The sequence below is a fragment of the Aythya fuligula genome, chromosome 14 (genome assembly GCF_009819795.1).
Source record: "Aythya fuligula isolate bAytFul2 chromosome 14, bAytFul2.pri, whole genome shotgun sequence".
Classification (NCBI taxonomy): Eukaryota; Metazoa; Chordata; class Aves; order Anseriformes; family Anatidae; genus Aythya; species Aythya fuligula.
The window spans coordinates 14,474,168-14,493,250 of NC_045572.1; the positions used below are offsets into that span (position 1 = coordinate 14,474,168).

Consider the following 19,083-nt stretch of genomic DNA (forward strand, 5'->3'; position numbering starts at 1 on the left):
TCTTGCTTACAATAGTTTATTTGCACGCTGCAGAAAGATCAAGAAATCCTGCTATGCATTTGTGGTCACTACTATTTCAAACACAACAACCAAGGGATACAACATAAGGACAGGCAGCAAAAGATGTTTCTCCAAAAAAATAAAAAAATAAAACTGAGGCTTTTAGTAATTGGTTAGATTGTTTGCAAGGTAATTGGAACACCCATCCCTCCCCAGCCCCTGGGAATTACTCCCCGTACTATACCTATGACCAAACAACACTGGAGTGTTTAAATTCAGTGCAAGAAGAGTAATTTCAGGACATTTAATTTCACTCTAAACAAAAAGAAAAGCTTATCTATATAGACATCCGAACTCCAACATATTTGGTACAGTGTAATGAAGTTACATAGATTTCACCCTCAGAGGTATGCTCTTGTAGTGATCACCGGCATTCCACAAGTGTTTGAAACAGTATAATATGGTAGACTCAACACTTTAAAAAAATTTATTCAGCTGGAATTGGAACTCCCTAACATTCACAATATAATTTAGGATGCATTTGTTACATGAAGAGCAGATAAAAGACTTAAACAGTTTCACATACCACTTAAGATATTCCACATGCTCCTTCCCCACCTACAAATACTGACATGTTGGTTATTTTGTGTTTTTTTTTTATTATTTGTTTTGTTTTTCCTTACGAAATATTCGGTTCATCTTGTCTACCTGACCACCTCCCCCATTCCTACAGGAATAGACATATGGTGATAACAGTGAGAGGATATGGGACACTGTCCTATCCAGTGTTTGGACCCTGGAGTAGGCCTAGCTATAAAAATAAAGAGTTTTGACAATGAGCTGAACATGAAGCACTTCCAGCAATTGAGGCAAAGCTGCACTCAGGAAAAAAGCTGTACAGTCAGAGAGAAAGGAAAGCATCAGTGGGTGAACAGAGGGGAAAGGGGAAAGTAGTCTAACCCCAGCCCACCCCAACGACACATTAGCTTTACGAAAAGAGTTCAAGAACTAGCAAGAACTATTATCTGCAAGGTCTGCAGGATTAAATGCCACATTAGGACAATTCACTCTGAATCCTAGATCATTTATCAACACTTAACCGGGCTTTAGCCATGCACAGAGTGCATATTCCAGAGACCAACTAATTCCTTCCTTCCACCCATTCCTCTTCCCCCACCCCACCATGACCCCCAGAAGAACAGAGCTGATTGGAGAGTTTAGTTACTGGTTTCCCCACACAACCCCCTTCCCGTTTTGTTTTTTTTCCTTTGTGGGAAGAGGTATTGTCAAATATGTTGATAGCTTTTCTTTAAACAATTATTAAATTTTAAGGGATATATATATATAAAGACATTGGTGCATTTAGGAATTTACATGTTTGTAAAAAAAACTAGTTATAAAACTGCATTTTTATCATCTAGCACTTTCAAGATTCATTGTTATTCCTCACTAATTAATATATTAAATTAAACCAAGGTTTGAGACTGGTAAAGTTCTACCAATCTACTTAAAAACAGAAAAGAATATTTAAAACCAAAAACAAAAAGGTTAGTTATGTTACATTCCAAAATCCACAGCCCATTATATTAACTGCATTCTTTCTACAGGAATGATGTTCTTTAAAACAGATGATTGCAAATATTTTACTGCTAGACACTCCGTTACATTGGATAGTGTGACTGGAACCTGTGGATGGTGAAATCTTGAGGTTTGTCCAAGTTTCAATGTAAGGTGTCCAAGGTCCTCTCCCAGAACCATGTTTTGAAAAAAAAAAATCACAGATCAAGTTTTTATGATTTTTTTTCAATCTTTCCTTGGCTTTCTGTTTCTGGGTGATCTATTCACAGTTTCTTCCTCCTGCAAGAAAGTCGTAGAAACATCAAGGAAATCTAATCTAAATTTACTCCTGAAAGCCTTTTTGAGCAAGCCTACTAAAAAACTCTCAGCTCTACGTTGCAGTTTCATTTTCTGAAGGACCAACTGCAGTTACTACCCCTTCCTTTACATACATGGTAGACAAATTCTTATTTTCATGGTGCACATATAAATATTTGCTGAGAATATTTAACAGATTCTGCTGCTGTGAGCATCTATTTAACTTCAAGCAACACTCCACCCATTTTATTTTTTAAGTTAGCCATTATGTCAATGTGGAGCACTTAAAAGGTCACATCCTGACTGCACACAAAGCTGAATAAACCTTTTGCTTCAAGAAGATGCATTCCACACAGTCCTACTCCTCTCACAATGCAGGGTCTACAGCAAGTGCCTTTAGCAAGGTTTCCTGCTTTGCTGAGGTTGGCCACAACAATTCCTATTCTGCACAGCAATTAAGTTCTCTGGAGCTCTAACAGTGGAAAAGTTTAGATGTTAACACATTAGTAAGGCTTGTTCTATACCAACAAAAAATCCACAATGCTTCCCTCAAAAATTAAGTGCTCTCATACCTCTGATGCAGGTTTCCTGTCCTCTTCCTCGTCTTCTTCCTCCTCTTCCTCTTGACTAGCACTTCCTATATCAGCATCACTTTTTTGCTTCTCTTCTAAGAGAAATTAAAAAAACCCTCATTCATTCCCTTGTCATTAAGACTTTACCACCTTCAATTCACCAATGACTTGATACAAGGTCTGCCAATCTTTTTATTCTTTCAGATAGAATTTCACATGTCAAGATTATCTAAGTTTGCCTACCTAGCTTCTCCTCATTTGTTTCCTCCTCCTCCTCCTCTTCTTTGTCTCCTTTGTCCTTTTCTTCTTCTTTCTCCTCGCTCATCACATCAGGCTGGGGAGCATCAGTCTTTTTGTATTCTGCAGCACTTGGCTGCTTCTAAAAAAAATTGCCAGAACCAACCAGTTATTTGTGAAGCTAAGGCACATTAAGTAGAATTTTTAAAAAGATTCAGTGTATTTATCAGAGGAAACGCATACCTTCCCAGAACAGCAGAAAAGGACAACAAGGAACACTGGCAAAGCCACAGTGAGGATGTACACTACCCAAAGCCAGGGACGCTCTTCAGCTGCTGCCATCATCTGGCCCACAACACCAGGCTAGAAGATAAAGTGAACCATTAAAACTCAAATTACAACAGTTAAATTTGAACTACAGAATTTTCAAAGACTTTCTGCAACATTGAACATATTTAATACCTAAAAGAACTAAAGCTAGCCTGCGCCAGTACTTCTTCCATGGTTTACAAATTAAGAACTAGTCTACAATTAACAGCACAGCTGTCAGAGCAAGAACCTCAGAAGAGCAGTAAATACTTACTGCCATTTATAGCAACTATTACATGCTGTAATTACAAATTAAGGTTTTGAGATTCTAACAAGGATTATCAATCCACAGCCTCGGTACACGTAAGTATATATTGATAAAGACTAGACGAGAATAGCAGCAGTGCTCCTACCGTTCCAGTAGGAAGCACACAATTAAGCCTTTGTTTCTCACCTCTGCAGCACCATCAGCTGCCTTTTTCAGTCCCCATCCATCATTAGCCCAATCATCAGCCACAGCTCTTTCAGTACATATGATAAAGTTGTCAAAAAAGATGTCAGAAGTCATTGACCATAGCTCAAGTCCCACAGCACTGAAGGGAGTCATCTTGAAAGGCTCCAGGTCTTCAAAGAAATCTGGGTTTGGGATCTTCCTGGGTTTCCAAATGCCCTAGGAAAGACAACACATTCAAGCCTTACCTACTAGCACAGAGGTTGAATTTTATTTTTCAGCCCATTTCAGCCAAAAAGACCAATGCAAAGAATCTCAGAATCATTCATGTTGAGGAAAAAAAAAAAAAAAAAAACAACTAAGATAATCTAGTCCAACCTTTAACCTGGTACTGAGAAGTCCACCACAAAACCATGCTACTAAGTTCTACATCTAACCTTTTCTTGAAGACCTCCAGGGATGGTGACTCAACCACTTCTCTGGGCAGCCTATGCCAATGCTGCACAACCCTTTCAGTAATCTCTCCCAATAGCCAACTTAAACTTCCCCAGTACAAACTGAGGCCATTTCCCCTCATTTTATCACTTAGTGCTTGGCAGAAGAATACAGTCTCTACCTCACTACAACCTCCTTTAAGGTAATTGCACTCAATTACAGTGTTTATATATGTGGCTCTTCAGGTTCTGGGAACCAATTTTTATTTGTTCTACAAAAGAGTGAAGCCAGGTTAAACAAAACACTTTGAAACTGTCCACTTGAAACACAGTAAGACCATGACAGTATTTTTATTCTTAATTACATCTGCTAAATGTAGATCATTCTGATTTTTGGAAGGGAAATCCTGCACTGGCCAGAAGTTTACAAAAATGAAGAAACCAACCTGATAGTTCACGTTATCAATCATAGGAGGCTTCCATTTGCCTTTGTAGTTTGGATTGTCAATCATTGGTCGCTGCCAGGTACCACAGCCAGGAGCTGACTCACACTTAGGATTTGCAATCTGAGGTGCCTCCCATTCACCATCCATATCCTCATCCCTGTAACAGCAACTCAGTTTTGAAGTCTGCCCCTTGTTTTTACAAGCTTATAGCATGTCTGATTCCCAGGAATATTAAGATTCCTACTAGAAGATGTAAATACTGAAACTCATGATAGCATAGGTCTGAAAAAGATACTGCAGAAGGGAGAGGTAATTCAGGAAGCAGCTTGAAAGCACAGCAGCTCACGAAAAGCCAGCCCCTGAGCACAACCCCCTCCCACTGCAGTACACAACTACAAGATGAACATCCCTGACCTATTCAGGTTACAGTCATAGGAAAGAACAGTTGACAAGTACACAGGTGAACACAAGAACACAAGATACCTACTAAGACCAGCTCTGCCTTCTGCTTTTGAAGCAAGATAGCTTGAATTGACAGCAACTTTGATAGTGAACAACAATGAACTGGCTATTCTTATACTTGCTAAAACCAGTGCCAAAGCCATGAAATTATTGATGTCATTTGCAACAGGCAGTAAACTTACCAATCTTCAGGCTTCTCAGCATCAGGGTCTGCTACATATTCTGGCTCATCATCCAGCCAGCCCTCTGGTTTCACAGCATTTTCATCAGGTATTTTTGCAGGAGCATCCTCATCCCTTGAGGAAGTCAGTCAGTATATTAACACACAATATGCAACAAGTTCTCAACCCCAAGACATGATTCTACAGAGTCTGAACATGCCCACTGATCTAGATTACCAGCCAGCAACATCACGTTTTAAGAATAAAGTTGCCTTGCAGCCTGTTACCTATATACAGTGCCTCACAGCACAGTCCTAACTTCACCTAAGATCATACTCATTTTTAAAGCCAATCTAGAAAGGGCACATTGCAGTAAATCCCTTGCCCTAGCAGCCACTGCAAATATGCATACAAGCTCAAACTCAAGTCTATGGTTCACAAAACACAGGTTCAAGTACCCCTCTAACATCTTACCAGTCATCTGGTTTAACAGCATCTGGATCTGGGATTTTGGGCCTCTCATCCCAGTCCTCAGGCTTCTGGTCATTCGGGTCCTCAATCTCTCGGGGTGGATTCACAGGAGGAGACATATCATTTAGCAAGTTCCCACTGTTGACAACCGTTTGATCAACCAGTATTTCAAAACTATTATCAGGATTCAAGACTGGAAGGAAAAAAAAGTCAATGCAGCCACTGCACATACTTTGTGAAGCATGTTTTGTATGGTATCACTCATCCCCACTGTAACCTGCACAATTCAAACTTGAGCAATCCAAGCTATCATCTACCTAACAATTGTTTTTAAGACTCGGTAAAAACCTTTCCCATGAAGTCTAAGTGTACTTAGTGCTGATGTAACATCTCACCTTGTTAAACTAAGATTTATTGAATAGTGCTTTAGCAATAGGAATAGTATTTATTCACATCCTATTCAAGAGTAAGACCCCCATTCATAATCCCACTGCTGACTCACAGGGTTTGAATTTCTTTATTCGTTGCTACCTTTGTAATGGAACACACTGAGATGCTTGAGTACTCCCATTAGATACTTTTAGGCATAGCTAATGCCAAACACTGTACTGCAGGAACCACTGATTTTGTCTGGTACTGTGAAAGAAGTGGGAAGACCACCACCATATCCTTGCCCCCTCCCTCTGCACCTAGAACTGTGCTGTCCAAATCTAAGTACAGAACTAATCAACTAAAATTAAATGCTACAGAAAACTGACTTTAAAAGTTATGTACTAAAGCCACTGTTCCCAAAGAATGCAAGTCTGTTGGAAGTGGCAGTAACTTAATCTCTCCTCTACATCTAAAGTTTATTAATATCCCAAATTACTAGAGGGCAGCATTCAAACATTATATAGATGTTGCTAATAATTTTGGATACACTTGGCATATCACATTACTCGTAACTGTTCTGAAATTCAGTTCTTCTTTAACTATTAAGTTCAAGGTCTCATGACTTCCTACATGAATCAGAACTTCTTGCAAGGAAGAAGCAAGCCTTTATACAGTAAGACTAGTTTTAGCATTCAGAGCTCTCAAGCTGTATGCTGATACAAAGATTTGTTTGTTCATCTGGTTTACTTTGAGTTTTTGATTCAGAAAACACAGTAGTAGTTATTAACATGCATAGTTAACAGACACCATACCCAGAGTATAAAGGTGCGTCTTCTTATCGGTGAAGTAGGTCTTTAAGTCTGCATCTGGACGCTTCGCATGCTTCTCCTCATATTTGCCAGTCTTTGGGTTTTTGTGTCGGAAGATGAAGTGCAATTTATAGTCCTCTCCACATTTGTCAGGGCCAAACATGATTGTATATGGAGTTTTGTCATGGAACTGATCCTTTAGAAGAAATGCAAAAACAGTGCCATTATTTTGAGATACAACTTCAATCACTGCCCACCATAATACCTCCTGAATCATTAGACATTGATCTGCAGCTTGGATATCAAGACAGTGATAGTAGCTAGACTAAAACTTGCATCACAACTACAAGCTGCTAGAGAGAAGACCAGAATTTTCTAGAGAGAAGACCAGAATTAGCCTAACTTCTTCATTTTGCACCTTCCCTCTACTTCAGAGGGAAAACAATAGCTATTCAAGTGTTATCAACAAGATAAGTAATTCATTAAGTTGTGACAACCATATATATGTATGTATTTTTAAACATCTCTACGCTGCAAAAATTATTTTTTAAAGTTATTAACACACACATATCAGGTACTGTCAATAATGAATTAATAGTTAGTGCACTGAGTTTCTTCCATACAAAGGGATAAGCAACAACAGAAGTGAGGCCAAGTTGTATTTAGCTTATATACTTCTAAGCTTGTATATTGTTTCAATTTAAGACTTAACTGAATATAATAATCTCACCTTTGCACACTGCAAGTCTATTTGTTTTGGATAATGTTATCTTGAGATTCAATGCACATATGAAACTGGCTAGACAGCTTTAAGTTTGGAATCTGTATTACTAATAAAGCTTTAATGAGAATGCAGAACAAAAGGAAAAGGATGGGTGATAAGACTTAAAAGGTACTTCCCATGAAGTCTAGGAAAATCCGTAGTTTATACAAGCCTATATATATATACACACTGACCCAGCAGCAAAGCTTTGTCTGAACAGGCTAAAACGCTCAAAGCAACTATATTACTGGGAGGAGAGGAAGTGACTCTTAATTTTTAAAGGATGCAGCATTGTCTCTTCTATTGAGGGCACTTTTAATATAATGCATTCAAGGGCCTTTTATGAAGCAAACGAAGCAAATTCTTCTATACAACTCCTGTGCGCTTCTGAATATACAAGCCTGTATCTAGTCCAACCTCAGATATATATATATCTACACACACACACATATACATATATATATATATACATATATATATATACATATATATATATATGTGTGTGTGTGTGTGTGTGTGTGTGTAGATAAAGTATATCCAGTAACTGACAAGAGTGTTCAAAGGCACAGCAATAAATGCCAGGTATGTTTTTACTTGCATGAGTGTTTAAAAGATAAAACAATCTTCCTTCTGGACAGTGGCTTCCAAGAAGGTCTCTACACTGGCTACTCTGGTAAGGGACCTCTTCAGTTCTAGAACCTAGGGAAATCTGAAGTACTGTAGACTTCCAAGTAGTAGAACTGCTCAGCTATGGGAAAACTCTGGAGTTGTTACTGAAGAGAAATACTGAAATATTCTGGCCTCATCTCCAACTGAAAATAGTGGGAAACTGAGTACAAAGTACTCTGGAGATCAAGCCCAAACTATGCCCCACTACATTTACTGAAAAGGTTTCTCTAGGAAACAGCAAAATAAAGCAAGCGTTATTTCATGGCTAATGCTCAGAGTATCAGCATCACTCACCAGGTTAAGCTCAGGGGTCTTTGAAAGCAACTTCACGTAGGCCCCACCGCACTCTATTCCATTTTGGAAGTTTACTTCATACCTAATTTTAATTTTGGACAAAGAAGTTGAGAGCATGTTATACACAAGGAAAACTTACTTCCACAATACATGATTGCAACTTTCAAGTACAAATTCAGAGTAAGACTTCTGTTGTTTGTTTTAAATCAAGAGTCAAGTGAACATTAAAAACACAAGCTCTGCTCTAAGGACTAAGCAGATATTCATAAGGGCCTGCAAAACGAGAAGAATCAAGGATTTAGAAGGTTTAACCTAACAAAGGATTAAAGAAATTGAGTGCTGGTCTAAAAGATTATGATCTAGAAGTAGAGAGAAAAGGCTTTTCAGTATGTAAGAGACTGCAACAGAGATTAAAGCAAACCATTTTTCCCCACAACTGCTACAGCAGACAACTCAATTTGCAAGATGACCAAAGGGAGAACAGTTTGGTCCTAGGAAGATGCCCTTTAGGGTTATAAGCATACAACGGTATATTTAGAGATGCCAAGGAGTCTGAAAAAGGCAAAACATGTCTGTCAGGAATAGGCTAAGTATGCTTGATCCTCTCTCAATGCCAGCAGCTGGAGTGGGTGACCACTTTATTTTATTTTTAGCCTTGTATTTTGAGCCAAAAACTAAGCAGTAATGCAAAGCAAAGTGACCAACTCATTACCTTGTACAAATACGAATTGGCTTACTCAGTTTACAACTGATAAAGTAATACCCACAACTCAATTGTTGCCACTGGAAGTTTTTTTTCCCCTGCTTGCTAGTCTAACACGTATGCAGCAAGTAGATTCTTCTACATCACTCATGGCCCAATAGGGCTGAACAAGCTATTCATCCTCCACGACCGATGAACTAAAACAAAGGAAGGAGGCAACAAGTGCACCTCTACTACACTGCCCACCTTTGAAATGAGAGTTTACTGAATAAGCACATTGACTTGCATATAGATGAGGTCTTGTCCAAAAAAGACATGGACTTCTACGATTAACAGTAGAAAAATCTGTTTATGTCCTTGTTAACACAATGAATTAAGTGAAGTCGACAGACTGGTTACCAAGTGTAGTTGTCAGAGACTACCTTCCTTCACAGGCTTCAGAGGGAGCCATCGGTTCATAATTTCTACACTTTAGGAATCTAAATTACTGTTTTACACTCTTACACAAGTAGTATAATAGGTTATTATATCTTGTGTCATTTAGACTCCCAGTCAACAAGAGCTCTGTTACAAAATAAACCTCAGCCTGCTATCACGTCACCCTTGAAATAACAGAACACCGAGTTATCTTTTACTTACTGTATAATAAGGGGCTTGGTATCAAATACAAAAGGCTTTGAAAGTTTGGATGAAATTGCATGATGTTTGGCTCGGGTTACCAGTACAAGCCCTTTGTCTCCTGGAAGCTTGGTGTCCTTCATGTCTTGGACTTCCCATTTACCTGGAGGGAAATTATCCAAACATTATCAAAACTCATTTGATACAATCTTCACTTAGCCTAATTCCAAGCAAGAAAATCAGCACTTCACCTCCTCAGGTTATTAGTTTAACATCTTCACTAAAAACTTTAAAACCTCAAAGCAGCTTTTGTTTGAATCTTTCATCTGCAGCAGAACCACACTTCATGTTGTTAACCACGTACACAAATACTCCCCCATTTTCTTCAGTGAAAATAATTTCAGCAAGCAATCAGGAAACAGACTTGCACCTCTTCTTTACATATGACAAAGGACATCAGAAACATCTAGCAGTCAAAAAAACTGGGTAGGACTCACCATCATATTTGGAAATTTCATCATCTGTATCATCTTTCTTGGCTTTGGAAAGGATCCATCTACAAGACAAACATCCAACGGTCAGAAACCCATCCTTTTTCACCACACACTAAAATGCCTGCTCTTAAAGCATCCCAGTGTCTTGATCCCCTCATGAATTCTATCCCCAAGCGTCCAAAATTTTCTGCATTTTCTATTTCCCACCCCACTGTGAAGTAGGATCACTGCCTCAGCATCATGTTCTTCATAAATTCTTACTATGAAAAGCTGTAGAACCTCACTATCCTCACATTACCTGAGCTACAGAAAGTCAGATGAAAAGCATTAAAAGATTCCACAATATATGGCTCATCTCCCCCCATTATTAGTACCTAAGAATATATTAGTTTGCTTCAGTACTAAAAACCAGCATCATATAGTCACTGCTGTAACCCTCCCTAACCACTGCCTGATAATGTGATTGAGTAACAGAATCTAGAAAGTTTTGTTCCCTTTCACAGAAAATTTTGATTTATTATGTTCAATCATCCCTCAGATCATACTTACCCATCCAGAGTTCCTTTATCAAAGGACTCTACAAAATACACCTCGCCAGTTGGGACTGGAGCCCTGTAGGTAACCTACGGGAGAGAAAAAGGGGATTTACACACCTTTCAAGGCACATTCTCTACCTTAAAGAAGAACAGGTACATACAGCTCGCGTTCCCAGTCTACACTTCAGCACATTACCTGGAACACTCTGGCAGCAGAAGTACAGAAGTTATGTAAATACTGCTGCTTCTGCCAAGCCATTGTGCTCTTCTCTGCAGCTAAAACTGAAGTATATATTTAGCTGGAAGCATTAATGCCTGATACTTACACTTCAGATTTGAAATACTGATATAAGTCTTCAAGGAAGACAGGGTCAGATGAGAAAGAAAGGGAATAGCTAAGCTTAATTCCAAACCTTACTCCCAGCTAACACCTTGAAAAACATCACAACACATTAAGCAAAGCAAAGCAAAGAGAACTCGGATCAGATTCACAGTAGCTACAGCACAAGCAGTAATTGAATTTTAAAGAAGTTCCATGCCAAACCTTTGGAGCTGGAGGAGGACTGCTAGTTCCAGGCTTTGACTCTTCTACCTCCTCAATGCCATCATCCAAATCATCCTCAATATCAACTACATCATCACCGTCATTGTCATCATCCATATCATGCGCCTGGACGGCAAGAGTCCCGAGGGCTAGCAGGGCCACGTACAGTAACCATTTCAGCTCCATGATCTGAATAAGAGAAGGGAAGAAGTCAGGCCAGCACTGCACATGGAGCAAGGCACCAACTCACAGTTCAAAACCAAGCTTCGAGGACAACAGGTGAAGTGTCTTGCCACACCACTGAAGGACGGGTACAAACTTACCTTCTCAGCTTCGCTATTTATCCTGGCTGGCTAGTTAAGACAGCTCAAGAAGAGGAATACAAGAAAATGGTGAAGTATTCACTACAAAGCAGATGCTAACAGACCAGAGGAGCCCATGGACAAGTTCTGCATATCCCGGTGCAGAAGTGTCAGTGCTGCTCCTCCACTGCCAGCCCATGAGCAGAACTGCACATACCCAAGTCCACAACACCCCAACTCGCACCCCTACAAAAACCTGAACAGAAAGCTTGTTTCTGCTTGTGAAGAGCTCTACGTGCTTCATGCTGAAATGGGCATTTCCATCGAGTTCATGAGTTGAAGTACAATTAGCTACCTCTTTCAAGCATCCCTGGAACAATCAATCTTCTATCTCCTGTTCAATATTTTTCTTCCTTTCACATGCAGAACACTGGCACTTTCATTCATCGGTCGCCTTCCCCATGCTTTATCCTGGAATTCCTGCCAGCAGCCATTGATATTACCGGCAGATGTCTGTAAGCAGCTGGACACTGAGGCAGACCCAGCAGAAAAATTGTTGCTGTTCAATGGACAGTTAATTTGATCTCTAACTTAACAGAACAACCAAAAGAAATCTAATACAGAGACTTCACAGAATTAAACTATCACACCAATTAATAAATTATGTGCCCAGCATATTATGCTACCAAAAACACAGTGGACCTCAACAATCTGTAGCTCAAAAAGTTTAAGTAAAATGAATTTCAGTTTGACTTTCCTGCTAAAAATATTACTTGATCACTGCACCTTTATGCTGATACAGAAAGCAACGCTCCTTCCATACTGCTTGTAGTTTTACCCACACAGCAACCAGGAAAGCAGTCTGCTCCCTGAATTACATTCCAGATTTTACTTCCAAAGTCAAGGTTTTAGCTAAGCCTAATTCTTTTTTTTTTTGAAAGTCATTATAAAACTAAACATCCTCTCCTTCTCCTACATTCCTGCCGCAGGCTATAGCCCCACAGATTTACAAACATAACTCAAATGGAGTTATTAAGGCCTGTAGGGGCAGAAGTTCATGCTAGAAAACTTTTTTTTTTAAACTTTCCAAAGCATGTTTAGGCAACTGAAAGCATTTAGTCTTAAAAGCTTATCAGCACTACCCAGTACACCAAAACACCACTGCATACCAAATCTACCATTCTTAGATTACTCTTTAACTTGCTTCTAATGACAGGGGATGTTTTTTAATTACAACAAAACTGTATTTTAGGACCTGTCGAGGTTACGTCCACTTTGCCACTACAGCAACGTTCAACTGCAGCCAGTTTCTGAGCAGCGATGCCCTGAGGACCACGGGCTCAGTACATGCTCACAGCCCCCGCAACTGCAGCAGAACAGCCCTGGGCCAAAGGACACAGCTCACAGCATGAGCAGCTGACAAAAACTAAGTGTTCCTACATATAAGCAAAGCCTGCTACTTGTGTTTTTGTTTGTTGTTAACTTTAAGGCAGCGTACAGGCAGAATTGAAAACAGTTGCAGACCACATTGCTGCTCATAGATATTACAAATTTGGGAACCACAACACAAAACCAAGAACAAAAACTGTCCAGCAAATATCAGTGCCACTGGAAGTTCACATTCCTCCTGCACAGACAGTACGCTCTCTGCATAAATCCACAGCCAACAGCAAAAAACAGAAAGAGCCTGAAACCTCATTTGAAAAAGCAAGCTCTGGAGCCCAGATGTGTGCTGAGACCGAAGCGACTACAGACGAGGTGGCACAAGGACACCTTTCCAAGGGAAGGGTTGGATTTTGTCTCACCTTGCTAACAGAGCCTCAGCAAATTCATTCTTAACAGAGCTAAATGCAGGAAGATTTTACCCAAGTCCTGTAACCACTTTCACGTTACATTATGCGGATAGTGATCACTGCACTGCTCCTACGGGTGATACGAGCAAAGTCACCTTAAAAGCACAGCGAAGTTAAAGGTAAGCCAATGCCTTCCTCTTTCTAAGGGGACGCAGTTTTTCCATACCACCTCCCAAGCCTGTGCGAAGGACATGAGCGATTTAGCATGCAAGTCATCTCTCTGGTCACCTCACCGAGGGCAATGACGTTTTGGTGAACGACACCAATCACCCACCCCCAACCTCCACACCGAATTCACCCCTCCTGGGCAATCCCACCCCAACCACAACCCTGGAAGCTTCTGGCAGTGGCAGTGACCTTTGGCAAACACCAGCACTTCTTGCTTAGCAAGTGGCAAACCACACGGCCTGGTATTGCACACGAAGCTTTTCTGTTTCACAAAAGCTACAAGCCCCAAGAGGAGCTAATCCAGTTTCGTACCCTTGCTCCTTTATAATCATTGGCAAGCAGTTTTCACAAGTTTGTATTCCTATAGAAAGCTGTTTAGAACACCTCCTACGTATTAAATCATTCCCAAATTGTACATAAGCTCTCATTCATACACCCCAGTACGGACTGGTAGCACCTTCAGCAACTGCCAGTTGTCAAGGCAAGCTCCTTATTCTATTAATCCCTAACAAGACGCAAACTAAAGTGTAAGAAATAAAAGACAGCATGTTCTCAGAAGAGCAATTTAAGCAAAACACACATTTGGGATGTTTAAAGAGCTACATCTGTCTGTAACATACATATTGCTACATGAGAAGGTTTCAGCCACACATAATCCCTGGGGACACAACAAGCAATCAGACCCTAGTAAATTGGGTTACTCATAAACATGGGACAATAGAAAGGGAGAGAAAAAAGACTTAGTTTTTATAAAAACTCAGGCTTAAAACAATTCTTTGGTGGTTTTAGGTGGAGCTTTGGGTTGCTAGGAAGTACAGGTGCCCAGCCACCTAACACACTAACCTCCAGCAGCACAGCCACCATCATGGCCAGATTCCTCCTTTGAAGAAGTGTCCAGTTTCCAAGCGATTACCAGCAGCTATTTCTGAATCTCTGCCTGAACTTCCTCTCTGTAGGTTTCACTGCGTAGTATCGCTGAAGGTTAGCGTATTTCTCACCATGCAACTGCCCCCAGCCTCAGAATAGGCAGGCTTCTGAAGTCTCCGTTCCACTGCAGTGCAACTCACCTTCACCGTGCCACTGTCCCAAGTCAAATACGATTAGAACTTCATCTACTTTTTTTTTTTTTTTTTTATAAATGAGGTCTTCTAGACGTTGCAGCAGTTTTCCCATCAATGCAGTGTGCCAACATAATATCGCAAAGCACTGACTTGGGAGAGTGTTCAAGAGTGTCAGAGCTAACAAATCACTTCTGTCTGCGTGCCTACCCACAGCCAGCTTCTACGCCAGGGAAGGGATAAGGGACATTTAAGCACCATTCACCAACTCCTGACTGTCAGAAGGCTGAATGAAGCATTTTCCCCTGGTATTTACGGGGCAGACACCAGAACATTGGAACAGCTGCACTGCAGAGCTTGATATTTACAGTGGTAGGAACTAAACCAACTGGACACAAAGAGGCAGGATCAGCTTCTTGCCATAGAAGCAGCACTCCCAGTGCAGGACTAAGTGACTGTCACCTTCAGGTTCTAATGCTTTCAGGACTTGCAGCTTCAGAGATTTATTCTTACTTGGAACCCCTTTTTTGCAGCATAAAACCTGAAGTTTTGTGATTATTGGCATGACACTGGGAATGCTTGACCCATACAATAGATGATTATCCCCACAAACACGCAGGGGGAAGGAGAGGCAGCTGGAAGGGCCCCACAAAGGATATCCAAGTGCCTTGCTATCATACTTCCAGAACATACTATTTAGAAAGTTTCTTCCCTGACAGGTTAAGCAGAGCCTGCAAAACCAGTTTAATCATCTCCTTGGTTACACGTCTATTTGAGTGGTTCCTCAAGCCAGCTCTTAGCGCCGCATATTTCAGAACACAGAACCACATCGCGATTGCTACCAGATACACAGCTGACTGAAGTGGCTTTCTCCTTTTTTTAAAAGTAATTAACAGTCAGATTAAACATGTCTCGCAAAAACAAGGCACTTGCTGCAGAACCGAAGGGGGAAAACCGCCTGCATCCTGCAAGTTGTCATCAGCTACACCTCAGCAGTTTAACTGGGAGAGCATCCTTGCTTTTTGTTTCATCAGTCTGAACTGACAGCTGAAACTGGCGTGAGCATGTACAAGCAGCAAAGGTTACTAGCAAAGCCCCCTGTTCCGAAAACTGGATTTCCATGTGGTATTTGCAGTGGAAGCACAGCTGTAAAAATAAGCACAACACATCCTCATGCAAGACAAGAATCATGACAAGAGTTTAGAGGCATAAGAAATTCATCTCAGCACACAAAAAAAATGCAAAGAGACCAGAAGAGGAAGGCAGAGAGGCAGATGCATGTTTTTCCCCTCCTCAAACTACATTTTTTTCATTTCTGAGCAAAGACTTGGCTCCTTGCTTAGCAGCACACCCGTTTCCTAAAGTTAGAAGCACTGAACAAGAGGTTCCTCTTTGCCATCTCAAGATGCCTCCAGCTTCACGTCCTGGCTCCTCTGCTGTGCCACGGGAGGCGTTCACACAGCCCGACGGTGAACCAGCCGCTGGTTTAAGAGTGCTGGAAATCCTCCTGCTGTGCTGCTTTAACTCTTCATCAATTCCCCAGTCCAGCACGTAAGGGCAGAAGGTGTTATAGGACAAGTGAAAGCACCATGAAACAAAATGAGCAAGCAGCCCAGGATAAAGGAAATGAAGCTGCAAGGCACAGCGTCAGCTCCACGCCATGGCATCACGTGCGTTTCTGCCACAGACAGACCTGTCTTTGGGCAGACTTAGGAAACCCACACTCGGGGGCAAAGCTGAACCACCAACTTCGCGGCCAAGCACCATAATTTCAGCAGCCAGCAAATTACCTCACTGCTGCTCTGAGAGGGATATAATGAAATTACGCTCGTATATATGCAGCAGCTCATACGGTGCAGGCACTATTTTCTCCCTTAAGTGCTCGGTTCTGCTGTTAGACAACTTCCAGCATCGCCTTGCTTACAACAGGCCAGAGTTACATGCGTGGGTGGGTGGTTTTTTTGCTGATTTTTTTTTTTTTTTTTAAGTAGGGGGTGGTGAGGACACACTGCTCCTTATGGCTTGAGGGAAGTCTTCTAGAAAGGACTGGCCAAGCCCATGGAGCCCCAAGGTCCCACAGAAAAAGGAGCCCTCTGTTTGGGTTGCACTGAGCACAACCCAAGCAAGAGATTAGGTGTGAAAGGCGACGGCAAAGCTTGCTTTTAATAAGCATTTCGAATATGCCAGTTTCTAAAAATAATGCACAACGGTGCACAAACAGCAAGGGAGGAAACACCATGTACCGTTTGTCAGCAGAGATTCCCGCAGAACTGGGAGTCCTTGGAGGACAAAGAGAACTGCAAGGCTTTCTGGCCATAAAACAGATGGACTGCAAGGGAAATTATGGTAGGTGGGGAGAGATCTGGAGGTGCCCCAAGATCCTTCAGATCCTAGGAATCAATTCAAGTTCGCCTTGCTACAGAATTGACTCCTGCAAGAACAGGCTGCCATTTCGATCACTGCTAGAGGCAGAAAAATGAAAGGCCAGAAAAGGAAATAAAAGGGAGGGCTAAGTACAAGTTACAGGGTACTCTCAGTAAAGGATTTATTCATTGACTTAGGAGGAAGTGCTGCGACACCAAATGAAAGGGTAACCTAGCAGAGGCCGCAAGCTTTCTTACTGCTTAGCATTAGGCTTCCCATCCTAGGAGAGCAGCTGATACCAGGAAGCAGTTAACATCTTACACTCAGCTTGGGAGGTGGTTCAGGGATTGTAGAAGTATTCCTTCCATAGTATATTTTTTTTTTATGTAAATATTCTGGTCACTCTGATGCACTTGAAATAATTTCACCACAACCTGTCTGTTAACCAGTACTTGTAACTACGTTAACCCATACATCATTCCAGTCCTGTTATCTCCTTGTAATATTTTAGTAACACCCCAAACCGCAGGGGACGAGATGCCCCATAAAACCTGTACGTTAACTACGCTTACCCGACGATGTTCAGCAACACCGAACGCATCCCAAACAAATTTAGGAAGGAGCTTTCCACTACGCTCTGCAGAAACGCTGCAGCGTTAATTACATTAACAGCTTAACACCCTATGACACCAACACCACGAAAGCCGGGAGCTTTACCACGACCACAGCACCCTGATGCAGGGCCGCTTCCCTTCAGGCCGGGCCCACCCGCAGCCCTTCTCCTCCTCCTCCTCCTCCTGCAGCCTAGAAAGTTCCCGGCCGCGAGACCGCCCGTGAAACTTTGCTCTTTGCGACGGGCTCTGACAGGGGAGCAGCGGGGCTGGGCCTCGGGGGCTTTTTTTCACGTTATGAGACGCGTCCCGAGCTCAGCCCCCGACCCCACAGCGCTCCGAAGGCTCCCAGGGCTCGGGAGGCCGCAGCGGGCCCCGTATCTCGCACCCCCCCCCCGGTTTTTGGCCGCCCCATCCCCCCCGGGCCTCGCTCCCCCCTTCCAGAGCCTTCCGCTCCCCTCCCCCCCCCCACAGAGCCCAGCCCCGCTCCGCCCGTTCCCCCCCCCCCATCCCCGCACCCCCGTCAGGGCCCAGCCGCCCCACCGCCACAGGCCTCGGGGCCCGGCCTCCCTCCCGCAGCACCCCGGGGGTGTCCCCAGGCCGCCGCCGGCCCCCCCCCTCTCCCCTCATTGCCCCCTCCCCGGTGATCACGGCTGGGGGGGGGCACCCGCCGCGGGGCAGGGCCTCCCCCCGCCGCTCACCACGCCCAAGGCTCAGCGCCCAGCCGGGTCCCAGCCCCCTCAGCCCCCGATTTCCAGTCACGGAGCCGCCCGGTTACACGTGGGGGGGGCACTCACCGAGCGCCGCCAACGCCGCCCCGGCCCTCACCTCCGTCACGTGGCCCCCCGCGCCCAGCGCCGCCGCCGCCCGCCCGCCTATCTGCCGCCCAGCCCGCGCCGCCCCCCGCCCCACCTCTCTCCTCTTCTCCCATTGGTGGGCGCAGCGCCCGCCCTCCCGCCCCGCCGCCGAGTCGGCGTTTTGATTGGTTGAGCCTGCCGCCGCTCACCCTCTCGCCCCGCCTCGGAGCCTGCCCCTCCGGCGCTGCCCTTCGTGGAGCGCGCCTATTGGTCGGCGCGTTGCAGGAAGTGCGCGGCGGTTGGCTGAGGGAGGGGAGGCCGTTGGGGTGTGGGAGGGGTCCTCAGCTGAGGGGGCTGAGGGGGGCCGGGCCCCGGGGTCCTCGTCCAGTGCAGGCCCGGGCCCGGGCCCCGTGGTGTGAAGCAGCACAAGTGCCTTTCCCGTGTCCTTCACGTTTATTTAGCCCGTTTTAAGGGGATTTCAAGGGTTTCCACACGTTTAGGAGGTTATGTACATCCAGCACCTCTCGTGGGGTTGCAGTGAACATCACCACAGAACTAGGAGTTAGGAACGTCACAAAATTAGGAATTAGGAATGTCACCAAATGAGGAGCTGGGAACACCACAAAATCAGGAACAGCACAAAAACAGGAACATCACAAAACTAGGAATCAGAAACATGACAAAAACAGGATTTATGAACATCACGAGAT

The 19,083-nt window shown here is 43.2% G+C and overlaps 1 protein-coding gene across 3 annotated transcripts; it reads right to left on the reverse strand.

Annotated features, from left to right (window-relative positions):
* On the reverse strand, positions 1 to 18,438 carry CANX (calnexin). Of its 3 annotated transcripts, none has more exons than XM_032196673.1 (15): positions 18,374 to 18,438; positions 11,221 to 11,409; positions 10,690 to 10,763; positions 10,144 to 10,202; positions 9,668 to 9,809; positions 8,326 to 8,407; positions 6,603 to 6,795; positions 5,422 to 5,611; positions 4,969 to 5,082; positions 4,325 to 4,481; positions 3,448 to 3,663; positions 2,928 to 3,047; positions 2,691 to 2,826; positions 2,448 to 2,539; positions 1 to 1,857 (listed from the first exon to the last, which is right to left on the reverse strand). In XM_032196673.1, exons 2-15 carry the CDS (start codon positions 11,404 to 11,406, stop codon positions 1,804 to 1,806), a joined length of 1,815 nt encoding a protein of 604 aa, XP_032052564.1. In that variant the 5' UTR covers positions 11,407 to 11,409; positions 18,374 to 18,438; the 3' UTR covers positions 1 to 1,803. The 3 variants fall into 3 exon arrangements, with proteins under 3 accessions (XP_032052564.1, XP_032052561.1, XP_032052562.1); XM_032196670.1 differs by having other exon boundaries at positions 2,448 to 2,542; XM_032196671.1 differs by having other exon boundaries at positions 2,448 to 2,542; positions 18,405 to 18,429.
* Positions 18,439 to 19,083: the final 645 nt, after the last annotated feature.

Coding starts and splice junctions, on each gene's coding strand:
- CANX (XM_032196670.1), bottom strand. CDS start 11,406: ATGGAGCTGAAATGGTTACTGTACGTGGCCCTGCTAGCCCTCGGGACT. Junction 10,203..10,689: donor GATAAAGGAACTCTGGATGG/GTAAGTATGATC, acceptor TTTGTCTTGTAG/ATGGATCCTTTCCAAAGCCA. Junction 2,543..2,690: donor AACAAATGAGGAGAAGCTAG/GTAGGCAAACTT, acceptor AATTTCTCTTAG/AAGAGAAGCAAAAAAGTGAT.